The sequence below is a fragment of the Equus przewalskii genome, chromosome 23 (genome assembly GCF_037783145.1).
Source record: "Equus przewalskii isolate Varuska chromosome 23, EquPr2, whole genome shotgun sequence".
In the NCBI taxonomy this organism is placed as follows: domain Eukaryota; kingdom Metazoa; phylum Chordata; class Mammalia; order Perissodactyla; family Equidae; genus Equus; species Equus przewalskii.
The window spans coordinates 4,926,531-4,951,131 of NC_091853.1; the positions used below are offsets into that span (position 1 = coordinate 4,926,531).

General features: G+C 40.4%; 1 protein-coding gene across 6 annotated transcripts in view; it reads right to left on the reverse strand.

The window, feature by feature from the left end:
* The window catches only part of SLC19A2 (solute carrier family 19 member 2), a 32,165-nt gene extending 14,634 nt beyond the window's left edge, over nt 1-17,531 (reverse strand). For all 6 annotated transcript variants that reach the window (XR_011532213.1, XR_011532209.1, XR_011532210.1 and 3 more), the window contains exons 1-5: nt 17,102-17,531; nt 10,262-10,864; nt 2,771-2,993; nt 1,451-1,643; nt 944-1,085 (exon numbers count right to left, since the gene is read on the reverse strand). Coding sequence is in view for 1 of the 6 variants with exons in the window: in XM_070591550.1 (XP_070447651.1) it covers nt 944-1,085; nt 1,451-1,643; nt 2,771-2,993; nt 10,262-10,864; nt 17,102-17,308 (1,368 nt within the window). In the remaining 5 variants the exon portion in view is untranslated. The remainder of the gene's footprint in view (nt 1-943; nt 1,086-1,450; nt 1,644-2,770; nt 2,994-10,261; nt 10,865-17,101) is intronic.
* Nucleotides 17,532-24,601: the final 7,070 nt, after the last annotated feature.

Sequence of the window (24,601 nt, forward strand, 5' to 3'; positions counted from 1 at the left end):
ATGTAGGCTTGAGAGTTAGATGCTAGTTTCAATCATAGCTCTGCCACATTATTATTATCTGTGTGACCTTAAACAACACTTAACATTACTTATCTCTCAAACTCATTTTCTCAATTTCTCATCCTGACAACACTTGCAAAATTCTATATAATGTACCTGGCACGTAGAAAGTGCTATATGCACGTTACCTATTATTATTATTATTTCTCTTTTAAGTCTCTTCAATAAAAACAAAGTTAATTACTGATAACATGTTGCGTTTTTGTATTCTAAGAAAATTAAGATGCAAGTATGGAGGGAATAATGGAGAAGGAATCATTTGGGCTGGGATGGGGGTGGGGCTGGCACTTCTTGATTCAATTGCCCATTTTCAAAGTACAGAGCAAGCCCTACCTACAAACTCACAATGCATGAAGGCATATGCAACTATACCATTCCTGAATGAATAAAAATATTCACATTGTCTTTGGGTGTTTGTGCAGGTGTTTCTCAATCGGACATATGTTAAGAATCATAAGGCTACTCATCAACAGCCAAGTCATCACCTTGGTATTTGGGTGGGGGGTATTTTATATAAAGAAGGGAGGAGACTTAGAGAGCTGTGAGAGGGATACAGCATTCCAGGCACAGAATGAAAAATGGAGGAAAATATTGGATGAGGAAGCAGAGAAGTTGGGCTTGGAGGAACCAATATTACCTCTCAGCTCCACCAGGCTGGTTAGTCACACTCAGAAATGGTCTAGGGCCTCATCAGAAAGATGACGGTCCCAACATCCTCCAGGTAGAAAAGACCTAAGGATGGGGGATGACTGAAGGAAAGAGGGAACACTTTCACTTTTTATTTTATATCTGTCTATATTGTTTGAATCTGTTTTCAAGCATGCTCCACCTCTGCCACCCTGATCAAATCATAACATCTGCAGTGCTGAATCAGAGATCTTACCTGAGTGGTAATTTCTAAGCCAAGGCCACTGGCATCTACCACAATTAGAGTGAGCAGAGTCTGAAGTGCGAGAGCAATGAAGGTGTTTACACCAAACACTAGGGCGTAGCGCTCCATGCTGAGGTTTGCCGCAATCTGAAAACTGAAAAAATAAATAAAAGAAGAATAAATAGACAAGAATTACTTCCTGGGTAGTTACAATTTTTACTTTAAACGTGAAGACTATGCCCTTCTTTCTGTTAATTCCCTTCACAACAAAGTGAAAAGTATTTTGTTGCTTAATGATGTAAATCTCACACAAATATCTAAAAACAGCAGGAACATGTGAATGAGAAAATAAATGAACCTTGCCTAAATGCTTCCCCAGGAGAAAAACCGCTGATGCACATACAGTACAATGCTTTCTCCCATTTGCCTCTTTTTAACTAAAAAATTTGTTTGTAAAGAAACCAAAAAGTTTATCCTGTCACAAGTTTTCCTAATGCTTTTTTGAATCAAAATACATACGTTGCTATAGTGATGAGTAACATGTAGATGATTCTGAAGACCACGTAGGATGCGTAGCACACCCAGATGGTCCCTGCAGTGTCCATGATATACACTGTGGCAGCAATCAGGAGAGAAAACAGAGACAGTGCAATTTCTCCCCAAGTTGACCAGGATATTTTTATGTAACCAACTGCAAACACGGCAACAGCACCTACAAAACAAAAAGAGAAAAGTCATCCAGTTATTTTGCTAAACAAATACTATTTCAGTAAATTAAAAATTCAGCTCAGATTATTATATTTTAAAAGCTTTAAACTTACAAATAGCATAGTTCAAGATTATGGAGGGCCTAAGGGTCAGGCAGAGAATTTTGGACTTGATGGAATGAATAATATGGAGCCACTGAGAGATGATGTGAGACTGAATTAGGGCAGCTGGCAATGAGATGGAAAAGGAGGCTGTAGACCCAGGGATGCTGCTAAGGAAAAAACTACTGAGGCTGAAGCAGAGGAAAGAGTCAAAAAGAACCACTGCTTCTAGCTTGGCAACATGGCAGGATGGCTCATCTCTCCTCTTAACTGAGGAGCAGTTTAGAATATGGCAAAGGGCATCTCTGCCCCTTGGTAAATGATGGCAGTGATAATGACAGCTAAAAGGTATAGAGTGCTTTCTAGATGCCAGGGCACAGTTATAAATGCTTACAGAAATCATATAAAATCTTCCAAAAACGTTATGAAATAGGTTAACAAATTAAAGAGGGACAATAGAATATAATGGTCAAGAACATGGGCTTCTGAGTCCAAATCTTGACCTTACTGCTTACCATCTATATGACCTTGGGCAAGTTATTAACCTATCTGTCCACAGTTTCTTAAACTGTAAAATGGGGATAATAATTGCATCTATCTCAGGAATTTTCTAAGAACTGAGTTAATACACATAAAGTCCTTAGAACAGCACTTAGCACATATTAACACTTAACAGTTATTAGCTATTATTATACACTATTGTATATTGCTACTTAAAGTTTCACATCAAGTGGCAAAAAATACCCAGTAAACACAGATAATGGAAACTTGGATAAGAAAACAATTTTGAAAATCAATACATTAGGTTTCCTCAAAGGTTATAAAGAATTCAAGTTTGTTAGTCATGTCCTCTACCACTTGAGCACTTCTAAATTTTCCTCCTAACTTATAAAATCAGAGCCCCAAATAAGCAAATCATTCTTTGGGGTTACTTCTAATTTGGGAGGGGAGAGAAAATATGATTATGGTTGACTTAACCAGCAGAGGAATCTCTCTCTCCCAACCAGCCTCTCCATCCTGCACTGCTTACCCAGTAAGGTTGAAACGGCCTCCACACCACCGTTATAGATAGCAGCATCGCGAGAAGGCATCACCACCTCCCACAGGCCCTGTGTGTAGTTCACAACTTGAAAATAGCCACAAGTGGAGAGGGCCCACCACACGGACCAGCAGAGCAGAGGGCGAGAGGAGTAGCACACAGAGAAGTCATTCCACAGTACCCTCAGCACAAGGAGATGGTCTGGCTTGGGTTCCTACACAGCAAAAGGGAAGAAAGCTCAAACATCTTGAAGGCAACCACACAGAAAGCAATATATATATACATATATATATATATATATATGCGTGCACACACACTTCACTTCTCAGAAATTACATTTATCTCCTCTGGGGAAAAAATACATTCTCATACAATTTTTGCTTTAAATCCTCAGTAGCACAGCTGTACATAATCAACCCAGCAAAGGACGCATTGTTTACAAAGTGAAGGCACAAAGATGGTCAGATATTGCATACTTCAGCCAAAGGGAGATGACATTCCGCATCTCTCCACACAGTGGCAAGCAACATTAAGAATAAGGAACAACTAGTAACTCTACTAAATCACTGCTGGGTTGGAATCTGTTGGTGAGACCCTCCTATCCTTATAAATGACAGATTCACTGAACAGTAATGGTTAGGGTAGAAATCTTAGAAAGAAATAGACCAAAATACCAGCAGCAGTTCTCTACCCAGCAGTTCTGGGTAGGAGGATGATTAGGGATTTTAATTTTCTACCTTACATTTTTTATTTTACCCAATATTTATACTATGGGAAATATTAATATTATAATGAAGTAATAAAGTATAATTGAGTGGACCCAGACATTACTGAGCTATGCACCATCCCCATACGATGCCATTAAGTCAATATGAAATTCCAGACACCCTGCGAGATTCTCTGACTCCAACGGTATCAAAGTTTGACCTAATTCCTGAGCCTTGCTCAGAACATAGGAAATTTTACTTTTGTGGCTAACATGGAAAAGCAAAATGAGAACCCAAATGGAAGAAACGGGAGTTGGAGTTGACCATGAAGTAGCATGGAAGAGGCAGGACTTGTGACAGAAGCTATGTTACAGATTAATAACACCAATGGCAGCGGCATGATTCAACCTGCTCTCATCGGTCAGAGGCCACGTCTTGCATGGCAGAACCTCCAGATATAAAATGATTACTCCCTTCTGCTGTGAGCCCCTGCTCCTTTAAACAGAATCTTGTAGTAGGTATGCTTAGGTGTTTGCAACACCAAGTTAAAAGGCACTATTTTCTCAGCTCAGTTATGTGCAGAGGGAGATTTTCTATAGTCAAACCAATGGCTAGGATGGAAATACTTGAGAACAAGTTTGCTCCTCTTATTAAGTGCTTTTGAAGGACTTAATCTTGATACTAACTCTTGCTATAAACAACAAACGTTTTTGATGATGAAAGCAAGACTCTCATTTCCTCAGCTGTTCATATTCCATTACCTGAAACATAGTAAAAATATGTAATGAGCCTTAACCAATGGGGACAAATAAAGTACATCTGGTTTCAAGGAAAAGAAACCAAAATATGTATCATGGAAAAACTCGTGCTTGAGATAGACTGAGCAAGAGATAAGAGTTGAACAGAGAAATAATGAAGAAGCACATTCCAGGCAAAGGAAACAAGAACAAAAGCATGGCAGAAGGTGCTATTGAGGTATATTTAAGAATCAGCAACACTGAAGTTTTCCCCAAACATAAAAGGCTTCTAGGACACTCTCTCCTGCTCTGGCCTGCTGTGCACTCATGTTGCTCCAAGAACAGTCATTCCTGCCTTGGCCTGGTATCTCAGAGGCCTGGTTCATAAGCCTGAAAGCAGGGCATTAGCCACCTGTTCAGAGCTGGCCTAGAGATCTTGTTCAAGAGAGACGACATTTATCTGAGTTTTAGGGGCACTGAGCTGTAAGAGGGAGGGGTACAACCATGTATGGGAGCACACCCTCTCCCTACCATCCCAACTCAGACATATCCACTGGCAGGAGTCTGACTGGAGATATCCAGAGGGAAAGGTTTTGTGACCACAATGAGGGGAAAAAAGGAGCGTCAAAAGGCAGACTATCTTCTTCACATAAGTCTCTGATTCTGGCTTTAGTGCTCAGGGCCAGCCTGGTGAGAAAGGCAGAATACAGCCCCACACAAACCTCCCAGCAGCCACTTTCACCATTATGGTTTCATTTCTTTGGATTCTGAAGGCTATTTTGACATGAAAAGACACAGAAAGATGAGTATTACATAACAATGAGTAAAACAAAAAAAACCATAAAATTACAAAACCACATGTAGATTATAATTTCATTTACTATAAAAAGTATACATATAAATACATACATATGTATATATGAAAAGAGATTTTAGAAAGAAGGTCACTAAAATGTTAATTGTGGTAATCTTTGGGTGGTACCAGTTCAGATGATTTGACTTCTTTTTATCTAGTTTTCTGTATTGTTTAATTAAAAAACTAAGTATGGGGGCTGGCCCCGTGGCCGAGTGGTTAAGTTCGCGCCCTCCGCTGCAGGCAGCCCAGGGTTTCGTTGGTTCGAATCCTGGGCGCTGACATGGCACTGCTCATCAAACCACGCTGAGGCAGCGTCCCACATGCCACAACTAGAAGGACCCACAATGAAGAATATACAACTATGTACTGGAGGGCCTTGGGGAGAAAAAGGAAAAAAATAAAATCTTTAAAAAAAAAAAAACTAAGTATGAATCTTTTTTATAAAGTAGATTTTTTTTCCTCTTAAGATGATATATTTATTAACTATATATTGTAACAGTGACTACTGCAATTAGGTAAATAAAGGCCATTTTCTCCCTAAAATGCTAGGATAATCACACTGGAATGAGAACCAAGCAATGTATTATAGTTCTGCTTAATCATACCATCCCTAAGCTCAGTTTTTACTTGTTTATCACAATGGGCATCTAGCTTCACATTTCAGTTAAAGAAAAGGTTCTGATCCTGTTTTTAAAAAAAACCTTGAGAAATCATTTCTCTCCATCAAGAAATGGGAATCTCTAGTGTAGAGGTTTTTAAAATCTGGGTTAGAAATTTTGACTATGTCACTTTCTATGTGCCTTTGGGCAAGTTACTTACTTAACATAAACTTCAGATCTCTCATCTGTAAAATCAGGACAGTGATATACATCATAGAGTTTTAACAAGAATTAAATTAGATAATGAACCTAAGGTTCTTAGCACAGTACCTGGTACACAGGTCAAAATAAATGGGAGGTGAGCTGATGATGATGAAGAGGCATACCTACCTGAAGGCAGATGAGAAAAATTTCTCAATCTTGGGCTTTTTATTACAAAATGGAAATTAATGCTTATTTCAACAGTCTAGTGGAAGACTAAATTAGTGTTATTCAGTGTGTAGCAAGTGCTCAATAAATGTTGGTTTCCCTTATATTTTTATCATGACTCATTTATGCAATCAACAAGTATTTACTGAGTGTCTATGTTTTTGGCAATGTTCTAGACACTGGGAATATAGCAGAAATGTCCCTGCCTTCAAGAAACTTACATTTTAGTAAGGGAGAGAGATGAGAAACACATATAAAAGAGAGCTTATAGTACCAGTAATACAATGAAGAAATAAATAGGGTAATGGGGTAGCAAGTGACTGTGGTATGGAGAAGTAATGCTTCCTAAGAGTATTGAATAGCTTTCCGAAAAGCTGAAGTCTGAGTTGATACCTGAGTGACACAAAGCAACCAACCATGAAAATCAGAATGAAGGGCAGTCTTGACTGAGAGAACCTTCCGACTGAAGTTCTAAAGTAGGAATAAGCTCGATGTGTTTCAAGCCAGTGCTTTTTGGAACACGGCAGTAAGAGATAAGGCCAAAGAGGTTAGGAAGGGGCCAGACTGTCTTATATGCCATGATGAGAATTTTGGATTTTCTTCTACACACAATAGGAAAATATAGGGGGAGTGATAATTAGGGTTTAATGTCTAAACTGTGAAGATTTAAGTCAAGAGCTGATGATTGCAATTTAAACCACTTCTATGATATGAATTATGTGTTCCTACATATACAAGAAACTGAAGAGGACAGGCAAAGTTGCTCATGTCATGCCTGAGAAGCAGAAGGAAAAAAAGATAGTGCCTTCAGACCAATCAGCTCAAAAACTCAGGATTCTAGAGCTGAGGAAAGCTTAGTGATCATCTGATTTAACAGTCTCTACATTTCAGAGCAGCCTAACTCAATTCAAGCATTAGTGATGGAATTAGTACCAGATTCTAGTGACACCTTTCCTAAGGTCCGGAAGACCAGGGGTAACTAATTCAAAGTGAAAGATTATTTACAGCCTTGCAAATAATTATCTAATGTAAAGGTACAAAGTGTTCTTGATTATTCATGCTAATGATAAAGATAACAACAGGAATTACCATGTATTGATTAGCTACTAGGAATACTCATATAAAAGCTTGACATTGCCTCATTTAATACTTGAAATGACTGTATGAGGTAGATATATGAATGAGCTAAGTATAAGAAGTGGAGTTTGAACTTACTTCTCTTTCTTCAAAATCCACTATATCATGCTGCTAGAAACGACATTAAGTACAAAGTGGAAACATTAATTTTGCTGCTGTCAGTGTTTTACAGAACTCAAATATAAATACACGCAAAGAATGCTTGTTAATAGTAAAAGGTGTCTACAAATAAAAGTACAGCTATACTAACAGATATTATTTAATAAGTACTAACTACATGTCAGGCCCCGTGCTGAAGAAGTGGTTTAATTTACATCATTTATAATGGATGCTCAACTTAAAATAAATCAGATCCAGCTATAAGCCAAGCACAGAATGAGTCCAGTTCCCTGCTTAGGTAAGAAAATCACTGGCTTTGGTGGCAATGTCAGCACCCTTCGCCCCAAAGCAATAGACTCCTTTTGAAAAGAACTCACAAATACTCTAAGGGAACTTGTGGACTGCGCTATCACTTGACTCTGTCTCCTTCATTTTCCCTTTCTGTAAAATCAAGATCAAACCACCCTCCCCACCTACCTACTCTTCTTTACCATAATTACCACACTTACAATTTATGGTTCAATTATGGGCTTTGTCAACTTAAAACGGCACTGCGATCCCCAATCCATATCCATATTCTGAACTTCCTTCAAGCTTGTCAAAGAAAAGCAGCAGTATTTGGTGGTGTACAGCTGCCAAGCAGCACTGCCTGCCTGTCACGGTGTCAGCAGCAGAGCCAAGGATTTCATGAAACTGACCTGAATCCTAATTTTTACCACACTGTAGCCGACATGATGGTTCTGACCATGACCCCACTGAAAGGCTTTATGAAACAAAGCATAGATCGAAATGATCTCATATACGCTCTTAAATTATGCTTAGTATATGTGTGCAACTCTGCACAAGTTGCTAATCTCTGCTCTCAGTCCTCAGCTCTAAAATGAGAGGACTGAAGAGATCTAAAGTTCCTTGTACTTTAAGTTGCTCTGATCATTCCATGACCTGTGGTAAGAATCTCTTCTAACTCCAAAATTTTATAATTCTTCAGCATGTTAAGTACCGGCACTTTACACATCTATAAACAACAAATATCAAGTTGGTCTAGGACAGAAGTTTTTAAAAAGGTCACAACTTATTAGTAGGTAATAAAAGCAATGTAGTAGGCAGTTAGTTATCTGCATTATAAAAAATAAACTGAAGGGAATGTGTCAGAATAAAGTGTTGTGTTACAACACTTCTGTTTCAGTTATATATAAATATATACATACCTATGAATGTACTGGTTGCTGAGTAAAATGTTCCTTACTACGTTTCTTATCCATATTCAAAAAAGTTTAAAACTCACCAGTCTATAAAAAATCTTCAGAACCATGTTAATATGTAATATATACATGTACATCTATGTATTATACATATGTGTATCATATTAATTTTAGCTAAAGCCATTTTAATCCATTTGAAACAGATAAGAATAAGGGCCCTTTTTTTTTGTTCTACTCCACGAGATCTATCAGATGACTATACCGCTTTCCCTTCTCCATCGACCCTTTGTTTACTCTCCAACATCACCTGACAAACTATGAGGGAATCAGCATTTCATTCCTAATTAATCCCTGGTAATTTTTTTATTTTGCAGGGAAAGATTCACTCTGAGCTAACATCTGCTGCCAATCTCCCTCGTTTTTTCTTCTTTATTTTTCCCCAAAACCCCAGTGTATGGTTGTATATCATAGTGTTTCCTTCTAGGTCTTCTATGTGAGCCACCACCACAGCATGGATACTGATGGACAAGTGGTGTGGTTCCATGACTGGGAACCAAACCCAGGCCGCCAGTGAGAGTGCCCAACTTTAACCACTAGGCCATCAGGGTTGGGTGTAATCCCTGGTAAATTTGACTGAAGCTGCACACAGGTGTCTCAGAAATCAAAGTGAGTTTCATGAGTGTCACCCAGGCTCTAAAAGGTGACCCAAGCTCTTTGGGATGATAACCTAAATTTCAAGTAACCAGAAATGAAGAATAGGGGTAGGCAAAGAGAGTAATTAGATCCCACATTGAAACAATCTGAGTTAACTCCAGGTAGAGAGCCAAAGACTATTCACATTGATTCTTTACTCTAATCCAGCCTACAAAGCTTATGGAGGTTGGTTTTAATGATTGACAGAGCCCATCTGCAAAACCTGAATGTTATTACGCTTATTTCCAAACTCGTCCCAGGAGACCTAAGACTAACTCAGTACAGTTGGAATAAGCTTTGCCCCTCATAGCTTAGAACCTGACAGAAAGATAAAAAGCTTTTATAAAAAATCGTAAGTGACTGGGAGAGGCAATTAATCTTCCTGGCTAGACAGAATGCATGGATGAATTATTTTGATGGCATATATCTCTCTTCTAAGGAATAATTTCATAGTCGAACTTTTAATATTTATTCCATCATCAGCTTAAATTTTCCTCTTGTGATCCTCTGTATCATTCATTAGTACCTCACTTTGGCAAAGTATCATTTGCAAATAAATATCAGATAACACTTCCAGCACAGAAGAGGAAGATAACTTTCTATCCTTAATATTCTGGGCTGCAATTCAAAAACTGGAAGTAGATATTCATCATTTATTAGAATTATTTCATCTATTCATTTAGCAAAGTTTTCTGAGCGCTTTATTTATACACCAAGTACTGGGGATAGAAAGAAGAAGAACAGACAGCCCCTGCAATCTAAGACATCTCTGACACGAGCAATACAATGCTGTGCCAGTCTGACCTCAGAGATCATTCACTCCAGGGGAAAATATATTTGTCATCCCTAGTATAAAACTGACCTTATCTTGAATCTATGAATGAAGGAATCAATAAGCCAATTCAGAATAAAACCTGAATCCAGATGGATACAAGGTCTAGCAGGAGAAGGCTTCCTGTCCGTTTCGTCACCATTGGGGTAGCCCCCAAACAGCAACCACAAGACATTTAAGGCTAAACTCACCGGCTCCTCCATGGGACGGTCCTCCACATTTAAAGGGATTTTGGACTCAATGTCCTCCCACCCAGGAAGGTGGTTAGAAGCTGAGGTGTCAGTAACCATGCCGCCATTTTGTACCTTGATGCCATTCATTCCCTGGCAGGCAGAAGGAACGTGGTGAAAGAAAAGGCTCTTCTGTGGCATAGGCAGAAACCAGGCCACAGCAAAAGCCACAGAAACACAGGTAAGAGAGATGACATTCAGGCTAAACAAGGACCAGCCTGCCACCGAGACAAGGATTTGCCCTAGGACAGAGCCTACTGTGAAGCCCACCAAGGTGGCACTTCGACAGTAACTTGTGACTTTCTGGTACATGCTCAAGTCTACCACACTATAGATATATGAGTAATAGGCAATTTCAGTGGCTGTGGCGACGCCATAGAAGAATTCCAAGAACTGAACAGCCAGCAGTCCCTGGGCATAGAGCAGCATGAACCATGTAACAATAAGGCTGAGTCCCTGCAGCAGAACAACAGGCTTATAACGGAGGTAGTCTGTGGCAAGGAACACAGGAAACAGCAGCACCAGGTAAGAGTAAGTCCACACTGGATAAATTTCATTGAAGACCTGATAGAAAAAGAAGAAGAAAAACCCATTAGTGATATCAAAGGACCTAGAATATTCATAACAATTTATTCTTATAAAACAACTTACCAACATGTCAAATACGTCATCCTTACCAACTAAAGAAATCTCAACAACAATTCTGATAATTGTTTGGAATACACTTCCCCATTTCCACCCCATCATCTTTTTCCTAAAATCCTCCCCATTCACCAGGCCTCATTCAAAGACTTCTTCCTCCTGGAAGACTTTGCTGAAGCTGACAGTATTTGTATTGCAACATTCAAAGCTCTGTTGATACTGCTTTGTAATGTGTCCATCTCCCCAGTTACCTCATAGCAACTGGCTCTTAACCGTGGTTGCACATCTCCGAGGAGCTTTAAAAATTTTGGATGCCCAGTCAAAGGCATTTTTAAAAACCTCCCAGGAGATTTTAACATGAGCCAGAGTTGAGAACCATCACCTTATAAGGTTCCTTAAGGGTGGACTCGACATTCACCTGCACAACCTAACAACCAGCATACTGTCTGGAAGATACTTGGCTCGATAAGTGTTTTGGAAACAAATAAATGTTTTGGAAGTGTTGTCAATTCTTACTACTAACCACAGACTAAGGAGCCCTGATCCTACCATTTGACTAGGTTTCTTTGATTTTATGTTTCATTTCTCTGGGGCACAGGAAGAGGTAAGAAGGGTAAATCTGTCCTACAGTCCTGACAGGATAACTGTCTATAGATGGTAGGATAATAGGCAACTTTGATGTCCTTCTTTTCGTCTGTCTGTAATAGGACAAAAATAGAAGATTTTGCTGTTTTCTTTTTAATGTGTTTTTTAAATTGGGATATAGCAGAAATAATCTTTAAAATAAGCTTTGAACCATAAAGACCCCAGGTGGAACTTCAGTTCCATCATTTGCTGTGTGATTGTAGGCAAGCTTTTTCTAGTTCCCTTTAGCCTTAGTCTCCATTATCAGTAAAAGAGGGGTCAGACCTATGCCAGAGGGTTGTTCGTTGCAAGGATTAAATGAAAGAATACATGTAAATTAAGCTGAAACACAGACCACTTGGGACAATATGAATTAACTAAACTAATCCAACTGCCAACCCCATTCTTCCAACAACAATCATTGTAGGAGACTTTTCCCTCCTCTGACACCTATTGAGTGTCCAGCAAGGCCCTGGGGGGTCAGTCAGTCAGTTCTTTAAATGATCATTTCAAAGTCTGGATCAGTGGCCCCAATTTTTAAGTGCTTTCTAGAAGATAGCTTTGGTAACAGGCTAAATACTTTGCAATGGAGCAATCTAATCCTACACTTTGACAATCTAAGACCATGGGTAACTTTCTTTTTAACTTTCATGTATACCTCAGTTCACCGGAGTATAAAATGGTCTAATTTTTTTTAAGGTTTTAAAGGAACCATAAAGTAAACAATTATTGTAAAACTTTTTGCCAGTGCAGAGCACAACTATAAAAGTAAAACACAATCTGAAACATATTCCAGACTTGATTTCTGTTTCTGACTGGCCGAATCTCAAAAGTCATTTGTCTAATAGCCTCACCTTCATGAATTTTGGTCTAATTTGTGTTTATAAATCATTTAGCAACCTCTACTTGATCAGGAAATTTTCTTGCACCTGAATATGTATGAAAGAATAATCAAGAACGGTAGAAATGGTTCTTATTCCAGTGAATGAGGAACAAAGTGCACTTGGCTAGCTGGCGTAACTACAGCATAAGACGCCTCTTAGTAGAAAACCAAAGGGGATAAGGGTCACCTTGAGATGAAAGCCAGAAGGAGTGAAGGCTTCCCTACAGACTTTTCATAGTTCTGTTTAACAACTTCCCACTCCTTTTTGCCTATAGTTTTACAGATATTCTCCTACAGTTTTCTTAATTTTGAAAGTGCCTCCTCTGTTTACTCCACGTTTCTTCAGCTTCACATTTTCCCCAACACAACACCACAAAGCTATTAGCCATGATACCTCTCCTTTAAAATACCCCCATCTCTTCCTTCAATACCTCATCTCCCTGTTTTCCACCATATTCCTTGGGATTTTAATTGATTTCTTCACTCTAGTAGTATGGTCTGCACTTAAACACGTCATATAACTTTCAATAATAGTTGTCCCAAACGATTAATTGCCAAGTCTTCATTATATAAATCTCATCCTTTTAATTATCAATTTAAAGTCTTTATACTTAGGAGTCTAATTTTACTCCTAATACAAAACCACACTTTAGATAATGACAAGGAGGAAACATAAGATCGCCAGACTTGCAATGCCAAGTAGAATCAAAAACAAAGGCAAGGGGGCGGGGGGGGGGGGGGGGGTGGAGGCGGGTAGGAGTGAGGGCGTGGAGATCAGATGGGTCCTCTAACTTATTCTGCATAAGAAATCTGACTTTTCCCCTGAGAGAGATCAACCCACGATGAATGTCCTTCTTCCAGTATTATCGGCATTATAATAGCAATCTCTACTGATGTGCTCCACACTATGCTAATCGCCTTACCTCCATTACCTTACTTAATACAAACAACAACCCTAAGAGGTAACTGCTTTTACTATTTCTATTTTACAATCAAGGAAACTTGGCCTTAGAGAAATGTTAAGTCAACTGTCCAAAGTTATCAAAGCTAGTAACTGGCAGAGGGAGGAGCTGAACCTAGATATTCTGAATCCACCGCACTGAAATGCCTCTTTTCTTCTATCAGAAAACTGTTACTGAGCATGTCCTCTGGTCCAGGGTTACTTCTAATGCCTGCAGCAGCTTTGTCAACCTGCACTGAGGTGCTTTTACAGAGCATTCATGAAGAGAAGAAGACTATATAATCTCCAGAGCTTAGACCCTGGGTCTCCAAAAGAAGACCCCTCTTCTCTTTCAGTGCCTCCAAGGAGAAGCGGTTACACAGAAAATGCTTCTTTGACAGATTCTTTGAATCCTGAAGGAAAACTTCCTACACAATACCGTACAAATTACAGACTCCTATTGTCCGTCCCCTAGACAATCTTCTTATCTCAGGTAAAATCTGCCATGTGGCCAAAGGGAAATCATTTTACTCTGAGGTGACTTTCACAACTCTCGATTAGAGCTCGTTTGTGCTTTCTTCTGAGATACAAAAAGTCAAGGGAAAATAAGTGTTCAGTTTTAAGTTCTAATTCAGATTTGGACTGTATTTTAGAATCAAGTTTCAATTAAACAACTAGTTAATAATCATTTAATTGCACGACTCTGTTTTCAAGCTGTATGGGGATTATAAAAACAAACAAACAAATAAATAAATAAATAAAATGAACCCTCAGTTCTCCAGGAGTGCTGAACCTAGTGAGGAATATACACACATACGTTATTGGTAAGGGAGATCAGAAATACGAGGTTGCTTCTTTGAGATGCAGCTTCAAGGATCAGAAAGTCAGAGGCTAACAGAAAGATATCAACAGATATGTATGGGAAGATTATTCCAAGCAGAGACCACTCCTTCGAGTACACGCCAGTAGATGAGAGACTGCGGATATGCTGGACTTATGAGTATAAGATTAATGTGGACGGGGCTTGGGCTTGTGGAAGCAGGCAAGGGAAAGAGGATGCAGTAGAAGATAAGGCCATTAAAGAGAGAAGAGTCAAATTCTGTAAGGCTCTAAATATCAGGCCGAATTGGTGGAATGTTTCAAAAACATCAAAGAAAGGTAGTGAATGTCTGTCAAGTCACATGCTAAAAAACATAAAAGGATCAAAAAAATTTTGTAGAGAAAGTGTTCTGTTTTATTGGAAGTTTGGCTTTCAACTATTGGAATACAAATTTTAACCTGTTTAAACTTATAAAGTGGTACCTAAAACAGATTAGCACTTTCCCTGAAATGTAAGAAAAAGTCCTTTGAGAGTGGAAAGACAGAGGAAATTTTGTCCTTTTTCCCCTCCGTATGTCTCTGGATTTGGTTAATAACAGCTCCATTTAAGATGATCCAACTTGCCCTTTTAAAGTCTTCTAGGAGGAAATACAAACATCACTGACTGTGATTTGACATTAGCTTTGCCTAAAAATCACATAATATTTTTTATTTAACTGTCCATTGGTGAGAGCAAGCACTCGGTCAGGATGGAGACCAAGTTGTTCTATTTACTTCAGTTATTAGATTTGAAAAAAATCTAGGGGTCCAGAGAGAGTAAACAGAGCCATCCCGTACACAACCAACAGAATCAGCCACGATGTTAATGTCTTCAGACAAATGACACGCCTTTCTAGACTACTAGATTGCTTTTCAGACCCTGTCCTCTTCCTCATCTAATTTGCAATAAAACAGAAATGTACTACGTTTTTATTATATAATCAGCAACTATTTACTGGGCGTGACACCTCTGCTTTATTCCTATACTCCCTGAACATATTTCACTCACACTAGAGAGCTTTCTGATAAGACAGGGCACATGATGGCACATCACACAGCAGCTCTCTGCCAAGGGCACGTGACAAAATAGGTCTCAAAACAGATCAGCTTTCAAATATCAACACCGGCAGCATGTTTCTCCCCCACATATTTCTCTGTCAGGCAAGGCGCACAAACTGTGCAGATCACATGGCAGTTCACATGAAACTTTAATTGTGAGCAGCTCACAAGGAGTATCACTTCTGCTTCAGTGGCCAGACTTCAGATTCAGCGGCTGTTTTGGGTCTCCAGAATCATTCTCTCATATTTACTGCAGGAAGTTCCTTCTTGTAAAATCATTTTGTTCACAAAATTTGGCCCTTTCTACTTTATAATTGTTTTTAACCAATATTAAAACTCAAACAGGTATAATGAATAACTGTTACAGTCCCTGGTGGAGTGGTCCATAAGACTGAGAAACAGAAGATCGGAAGTTTGGTACAAGTCAGGGACACTTGCTAGATGTGAGACAATAGGCGAAACTCAAATGCAAACCTCAATCCAGGATTCAACACCAGCTTTCAATTCCTTGATAAATGCCCTTGAAAATAGAGGAGCAATGCAACAACAAACTGGACTATGAGTAATTGCATCCTGCTCTGACCGGTTATGCAGGGATACTGAGCTGCTACTCAAAAGAGGTAACTACTAACCAAGGGAGAAGAGTAAGGTTTAAACAGGAGGAGTATTTCACAGCGACTGGGGCGGGAAGGCAGGGTGGGAGAAAAGGAAGCACAGGAAAAAAGGAACAGCTAACAAGTGGCCACTCAGCTTTCACCCTTTGTAGTGTTCCAGAAAGAGACACCAGACCTCAGCTCTCACACTTTGTAGTGTTCAAAGAGAGGATGTTGAATCTGCTTTATTTTGGTTTTTCGATATAGCACCTTGAGTTTAATTCCTTTTCCAGTTAACATAATGTCTTTCTTCTTCAAAAAACAAGTGTTGAGATTGACTATACACTTTGAGTTGAACACATTTTTACAGTACGTGACGCACTTCTGAAGAACTTGACTAAGGGAAAATCAGTCAGCAAGAAGTTCTTAATCATGGCCTATGTGCTCTCAATTACCCTGAGCATCACAGCGGGACAGAAGCTTTCCAAGATGTTGAGAAGCAAAACTAACATCTGTGAAGCAACAATTCACAATGCAACAAAAACCATAACTAAGCGCCAATTATGTGATACTAAGTATCTGCTTCTGTCCCAGGAGGTAGGGACTAAGGGGGGGAGGCAGCATGTCCTTGTTCACAGCCTCACACAATTAAAAATCAAGACGAATCAAGATGACAGATTTTTGTTGTCCTGTACTGTCCTTATTTGAGCACCTCCGTCTGTCAAAGGTAAAGGAAGTAAGCCATGGGAAGGAAGAGGGTGCGAAGGGGGAGGGAAGATCCTTTCGGAAAAGCAAGGATTACTCACCTCTGGTTCCCTACTTTCAGACAACAAATATTTACTAAACCTTTACTACCATGTCCAAAGTACAACTTGCTGTTTTCACTTTTTTATCCAAATATCCCTCCCCCCCCGCCCCGCAGCGGGAACTGCTGGACCAGTCTGAGCAGAGTGGGGCTAAGCTACATTACCGCATCATCAGCACATCGCCTGGGGCACACGTGCACTGGGGCTCCCGACCCTTCACGCAAGACGTGCCCTATAAACCCCACTGACGACAGAAAAGCAGCACAAATTAAAGCCGCGCCCCGCACGGAGCCGCCTTCCCAGTGGGGAGAGTCAGCAATCCCTGCCCAGAACGCTTTTCTCACCGCCTGTCCTTTCCTTGACCGCATCCCCCCGCACGCGCCCCGCCGGGCGTACCTCCCTCTCGGTTAGGTTCTTGTCGGGCCCCAGCAGGTAGGGAGTCAGGAACGGCTCGGACGGCCTGAGGCTGGCGAAGAAGCCGTAGGCGCAGAGCAGCGCGGTGGGCAAGAACCAGCACTCGCGAGGGACCCGAGCCGTGCGCAGGAGCATGGTGGCCGCCGCCGCCGCCGCCGCCCGCCGGGACACCGGGCCCGGCACTTCCATCCGGAGCGCGAGGGGCGGGGACCCGGCCCGGCCCCTTCCTTCTCCTTTTCCTCCTCTGCCACCTGGAGTGAGGTTCAGGCGCTGCCCTAGCGCAGGCGCCTCCTTTCTGTGGGGCCGGGCCGTTCTGGGCTCGCCGCCGCCTGGGGCCGCCAAGCCCCCGGCCTTCCCTTGCGCCGGCGCCTCACGCGGGGCCGCCCGCCGCGCGGCAGAAAACCGGACACGCCCACCCTCCGCCCCGCCTCCACGCTGAGAGCCAATCACAGCGGACGCCGGGAATGTGGCTTCTCTCCCATTGGTCGTTGGGTCACAGGATGCGAACGGGCGGCGGCCCGCCAGACCGCTGACGTCCGGGGGCTCCGGCGCGGGGGACTTGAAGGGCTCCGGGACGGACGCCGTGGTTGTCCTGGCGGCGCGCGCTGGTCAGGCGGGGAGCTGTCGGCCCACGCTCGCAGCCGCTTCGGTCATCCTCTGTCAGGAATGCTCCATGCGGCCTAATCCCCGCCGGAAGGAACGCGCTGTTCCACGGTCACCCTCTCATTCTTAATCACCGTCCCTCTGGACGTCCTTTCATATTCTCTTTCCCGAGAGACTTAGTGGCCAAGGCCGGGCAACGATTTAACCTTGAGGCGGGGGAGTGTTAAACCTCTCCTCCAGCAGCTTTCGTGTTTTAAACTGTATTCAGCTGCCGAAGAAAGGCACTGGAAGCCTCGGCTCTGAGCGCTCGGGACGTTTCCGACAGACTGAAGGGAAGAAAGTAACCTCAAGTATTGTGAGAAGGACGAAGGAGCTAGTCCCTTAACTGAAGGACCGTAATGGAGTCCTAATTAAAGGGTTTTAGCTTTATTTCGTCACTTTTTGCAAGCAGGATACAAAGAGAACAAACATAACTGTATGATACAGCCTGTGTTTAAAAGGAAAGTGGGAAATCCTGAGTCATTGACGCAATCACGAAATATCACCGGTCTCTTCATTAAGAAAAAAAAAAAACACCAAAAAAAGAGGTCTTGGCATAGTTTTCAAGGGCAAAGCATGACAAGAATTCCCAGTGCTTTCTTTCGTCTCAATGTATAAGCCTCTTTCTGCCTGACTCACGGCCTGACTCTATCCCAGTCCTTTCCACTGCAGACCAAGCTGCACCACGTAAAGGAGTTTTCCCTGTGCAAGATTTGCGGAGTAACACATCCTCCCAGAAGCTCACAGAGAACATTTTTGAACTCTGTTTTGTTTTCATGTATGTTACGACCCATCTAGCTCAATTTTTCCCCTGTGTCAGCAAATGACACTTTTTGCAAAAGGGATACTTTTTGCATTCAGCCGGAAAAATGAGTCTTACCAGATGGCACAACATGCTAGTAAAAGGAAAGAAGGCAGACTTGTTTCTAAGGCTGCACAAGTGAATGGCACCAAAATATGTGAGTTGATTAATCTTTGAAGAAATGCAATTGTTGGTATTTACATCTATCAGTGGGTCTCGAAGTGTGATCCAGGAAGCCTTAGGGGTTCTTGGGACCTTTTCAGAGTTCGACAACGTCAAGCTATTCTCATAATAGTACCAAGACTTCATTTCCTTTTTCATGCTAGAAACTACATGATGTGTGATGACATCATCACTTTAACAGCTAAGAGAATATTTGCTTGCATATTTTTGTGTTTAAAAAGCTTTTCAGATTTAATTTCTAATATGGCAACTATCAATAAGTGTAACCCACAAAAATAAAGAGTCTTTAGGGTCCTCAATAACAGAAGTCTTGAGGCAAAAAAGTGAGAACTACTATCTACATAATACAATCATTTAGTCCCCTAAACTCCAGCCGTAGTATCCGCCTCTCATCATGACTACAGAGAGAACACTAGTGGTCCTCTTGGCAATTGCTTTGCATTTAAATTCAGTGCTTTGGTAGAAAAGAAAAAGAAAAAAGAAAACCGGGAGAGGCCTCAGAAAGAGTGAGCCGACTTATGAAGAAGAGCTTTCTGTCCCTTCCCTGAGGCTTGGAGACCTGAATTGTGTTAATCTGTAAATTACTGCTTTTGAAACTTTTCCATGGTATAAATCAATTAGACACCTCAGCTCCTCTTTGCAATGTTGGGCACTAACAAATAATGTTTGTTCTTGAATTGGGTAGAAACTATTTTTTGCTATTTTTCTCTAAGAGGCCGTGGTAGGCAGAGTTCTGAGAATGACCTCCAATGACCCTTGCCCTTGTGTAATCTAATCCCCACCCCATTGAGTGTGGAGTGGAACCCCTGAATTTGATGAGATAGTACGATTGTGATTGTTACATTATATGGCAAAAGCTAGATTATCCTTGTGGGCCAAATCTAATCACACGAGCTCTTTAAAAGCAGAGAAGTTTCTCCTGCTGGTAGCAGAAGAGGAAGTCATAGGTAATTGAAGAATGAGAAAGATTTGATGTTGGAGGAGGTTATGTACCAAGGATGTGGGTACCCTGTAGCAGTTGAGACTGACTCCTGGCTATACAGCCAGCAAGGAAGAGGGGATTTCAGTCCTACAGTCACAAGGAACAGAATTCTGCTAATAACCTAAAGGAACTTGGAAGTGGATTCTTTCTCAGAGCCTCCAGATTAAGAGTCCAGCTTGGCCAACACTTGAATTTCTTCCTGTGAATCTCTCAGTAGAGAACCCACCCAAGCCCACCTGGACTTCTGATCTACAGAACTGTGAGCTAAGCTGTTATCGTAATGTTTTATACTGCTAAGTTTGTAAAAATGTGTTATGCAGCAATAGGAAACTACTGCAGTGGTAAATAGAATATATTTTTTAAATTGAGGCAATATTCACATAAGATTACCCATTAACCGTATTTGAGTAAACGACTCAGTGGCATTAGTACATTCACAATGTTGTGCAACCATCACCTCTATCTAGTTTTAAGACATTTCACCACCCCGAAAGGAAACTTGTACCCATGAAGCAATCACTCCCTATTCTCCCTCTCCCTTGGCCCTTGGCAAGCACTAATATGCTTTCTGTCTCTATGGATTTACCTATTCGGGATATTTCATACAAATGGAATCATACAATATGGGACCTTTTGTGTCTGGCTTCTTTCTTTTAGCATAACATTTTCAAGGTTCATCAACATTGTAGCATATATCAGTACTTCATGCCTTTTTATGGCTGAAAAATATTCCGTTTTATGTATATAACACATTTTGTTTATCCATTCATCAGTTGATGGACATTTGGGTTGTTTCCACTTTTTGGCTGTTGTGAATAGTGCTGCTGTGAACATTTGCGTGCAGACATTTGTTCGAGTACCTGTTTTCAATTCTTTTGGGTACGTAGGAATGGAATTTCCAGATCACTTTATAATTCTATGTTTAACTATTTGAGGCAGTATCAAACTGTTTATCACAGAGCCTGCACCATTTAATGTTCCCACCTGCAATGTATGAGGGTTCCAATTTCTCCACGTCCTTGCCAACAGTTGTTATTTTTTCTTTTCTTTTTTTTTTTAAAAAATATCCATCCTAGGGGTGTGAACTGATATCTCATTGTGGTTTTGATTTGCATTTCCCTAATGATTAATGATGTTGAGCATCTTTTCATGTATTCATTAGCCATTTGTATGTCTTCTTTGGAGAAATGTCTGTTCAAGTCTTTTGCCCACTTTTTAATTGGGTTGTCTTTTTGTTGTTGAGTTGTAAGAGTTTTTTTACACATCTTGGATACTAGAGCCTTGTCAGATATATGATACGCAAATATTTTTGCCCATTCTGTAGGGGTAAATAGAATATTGAGAGACGTTTTTCTCTATTTATGTATAAAAGCATGTGGGAATGTGTATTTTGCAAAAAGTAGAGTTATATTATGCACCCTTTTCAATCTTGCTTTTCTGACTCAGGAATAATTCACGAGAAACATTCCACGTAATAAGGTTAAGCTCTAATTCTTTCTAATGTCCCGTTGTGTGGGTGTACCATCATTCAACCTTTCCCTATTTATGTTCATTCACCGTGTTTTCAGTTTTTTGGTCACTTCCAACAATGTTGCAATTAACATCCTTGACAATATATGTCTATGTAGTTTTTGTTTCATTTTTATGGGTTTTATTCCCAGGCGTGGGATAACTAGGTCAAAGAGTATATGCATTTTTTATTTTAATAGACATTGTTCAGTCATTTTCCATAAAAGCTATAATAACTTACATTTTTACTAGCAACATATGAGTCTTTGTGTTGCACTGCATCCTTGCCAACAACAGGTGTAATCAGGCCTTTAAAGTTTTCCTAGTCTGATAGGTGAAAAGCAGTGTTTCTCAGCCTGTAATGATTTTGCCCCACCCACCTCGCCTGGGACATTTGGCAAAGTCTGGAGATAGGTTTGATTGTCATAACTGTCACTCATGGTTGGGGGTAGGTGCTACTAGCTTCTAGTGGGCAGAACCAGGGATTCTGCTAAATACCCTACCATGATCAAGGCAGCCCCCATAACAGTTATCCAGCCTAGAATGCCAATAAGTTTGAGAAATCCTGGTATAAAGTGATACCTCATTTTATCTTCAATTTGAAAGTCTTTATGGGTGAGTGTGAGCATTTTTCCATGTTTGTCAGCTATTTGGAGTTACTCTTCTGTAAATTACCTATTCATGCCCCTTGCTCATTTTTCTTTTAGTTGTTTATCTCTCTCTTATCAATTTATAAGAGCACTTTATATATATATTTTTTTAAAGATTTTATTTTTTCCTTTTTCTCCCCAAAGCCCCCCGGTACATAGTTGTGTATTCTTCGTTGTGGGTCCTTCTAGTTGTGGCATGTGGGACGCTGCCTCAGCGGGTCTGATGAGCAGTGCCATGTCCGCGCCCAGGATTCGAACTAACAAAACACCGGGCCGCCTGCAGTGGAGCGCGCGAACTTAACCACTCGGCCACGGGGCCAGCCCCAAGAGCACTTTATATTTTATAAACCAGTATTTGTCCTCTTCATTGAAAATATTATTTTTCAAATAAATATAATTTTTATTGACTCGTTTACATTGTCTTTTGCCAAATAGTAAGATCTTACTGAAGAACATAAAACAAGGGCTGAACAAATGGTTACACATACTATATCCTTGGACAGGAAAACAACATCACAAAAATGTCCGTTCCCCCAAAGTTAATTTATAGCTTTAATGTAACTCCAATTGGAATCCAAACAATATCCAATTAAGAACCCGAAACTATCTTAAAGTTTATATAGGACAAATAAATGTGCAAGGATAGCCAATAAGAATTTGCAAAGAAAGACTGGTAAGGGGGTACTTGCATTACCAGATATCAGAACATATTTTAATGGCTCCAGAATCAAATAAATTTGGCAATATAATTGAATAGGCAAATATATAAGTGAAACAGACTAGGGAATCTAGAAATAGGGGTCAGTATATATGAAAATTTAATAAATGACAACTATTTTGTTTAATTAAATGAAAAAGGGATGGATAATTTAATAAATGTTATGGGAAAAACTGTTGATCCGTATGAAGGAAATTAAATTTGGTACAATCTTATACCATATATAAAAACAAATTCCAGATATAGAAATGACTTAAATTTAAGTAATAATAATCCTCCAAAAGAATCTAGGAGACTACATGTTTACTCTAGGAGCCAAAGAAACCCATTAAATGAGAATGGAAATGCACTAATATAAAATATTTTTAAAAATGAAGAGAATGATAAAATGATCATATTTATTAACTTGATCTTATTGAGGGGATTGCTGGACTGAGAACAGAGACCTCGTCTTCATCTCTTATTTTTCTGGCACAGTACCTGACAATTTGAAGGAGCTTAATGAATCTTGGTGAATGAATGGCCCTCTATAGATCGTTGGTTCTAATCCTTTAAGTGACCCATGGCAAAACCTCAAGGACAGCTTCAGGAGCAAGTGGTGATCTACAAAGCATGAGAAAGTCAAACATTTTATCATATGGTGCTGGCGAAAAAGGAGTGTTGATTCATACCCATTGTGTGACATGTAGAATTTCAGAGCAAAAGGAAGAATTAAGATCAGCTTGTCTATTGCATTACTTTCCAGAGGAAGACTCTTGAGTTACAGAGATGTTAAGGGACATGTGATATGATTAAATTGGTAACATGCGGGGGCTGGCTCCATGGCTGAGTGGTTAAATTTGCGCGCCCCACTGCGGCGGCCCAGGGTTCGGATCCTGGGCGTGGACATGGCACCGCACGTCAGGCCACGTTGAGGCGGCGTCCCACATCCCACAACTAGAAGGACCTGCAACTAAGATATACAACTGTGTACGGGGGGGCTTGGGGAGATAAAGCAGAAAAAAAAAATTGGTAACATGCCTGTTGGTTCAATTTGAACTTTGTCCTACAATAGAAATAATGATGGAATTCAGTAAAACATAATTATAATCATAGACTGTTAATTTTGGAAGTAATATTGAAGCTGAGGCCAAGAAGTGTAAATCAGTTTACCAAGATCATCAAGAAACAAACTCAAAATTGTCTTTGGTTGTGTAGACGCCCAGTCCAATACCAATCCTCCATGCCGTGCAGCCTTTTATGTTCTCTTCTAGTTAATGTTTCTTTATTTTTCAATATAATGTACCCCAAAACAGTTCTCCTGGAAAGCAGAGTAATGAAATGCCTTTCAGATGTATTTACTAGAACTTATATTCTTAGTTCATAGATACAAATAGACATTTTCCTCAGTTTATAGATGGGAACACTGAGAGACAGGAAATCTCAGTCCTTTAAAGTCACATTTATTCCCTCAACACAAGTTTATTGAGAGCCTATTGTCAAAGGCATTATACTTGGTGCCATAGGGAAACAATGATAAGACAGTCGGCAACCTTGGAGCGCTCATATGATGAATCACTAGTGAGTTAGTCATTCAAACCTTATTCTAAGCTGTGCCTCTGAAATGCCCCTACATTGATGACCTATGTCACAAACAGGAGCAAGTTGTGTCCTGACAATAATATAGACTAAATGACTATGCAGTAAAAGGCCAGCTCAGCTCACAGTGATTCTCCTCCCCATTTCTTAATTACTTGACCCAGAATTTCATATGTAGTCATCAAGACATTGGCCCACAGCTGAAGCGTGTCATGGAGAAGCCCATCTAAAGGGCTGCCTACTCATCTGCCTGCTCAGCCTGTGTGGGCTGGGAATGTAGTACCATATAGGCAAGGCATTGCCACACCAACAAGGCCCTTTGAGAAAGTGCTCTGGGGCTTGCTCAGGACAACACTTTGTGGAAGAATTCCTCCCTCCTGCCTCTGCTTGTCTTCTGCCATCCTTTGACATCCAAATT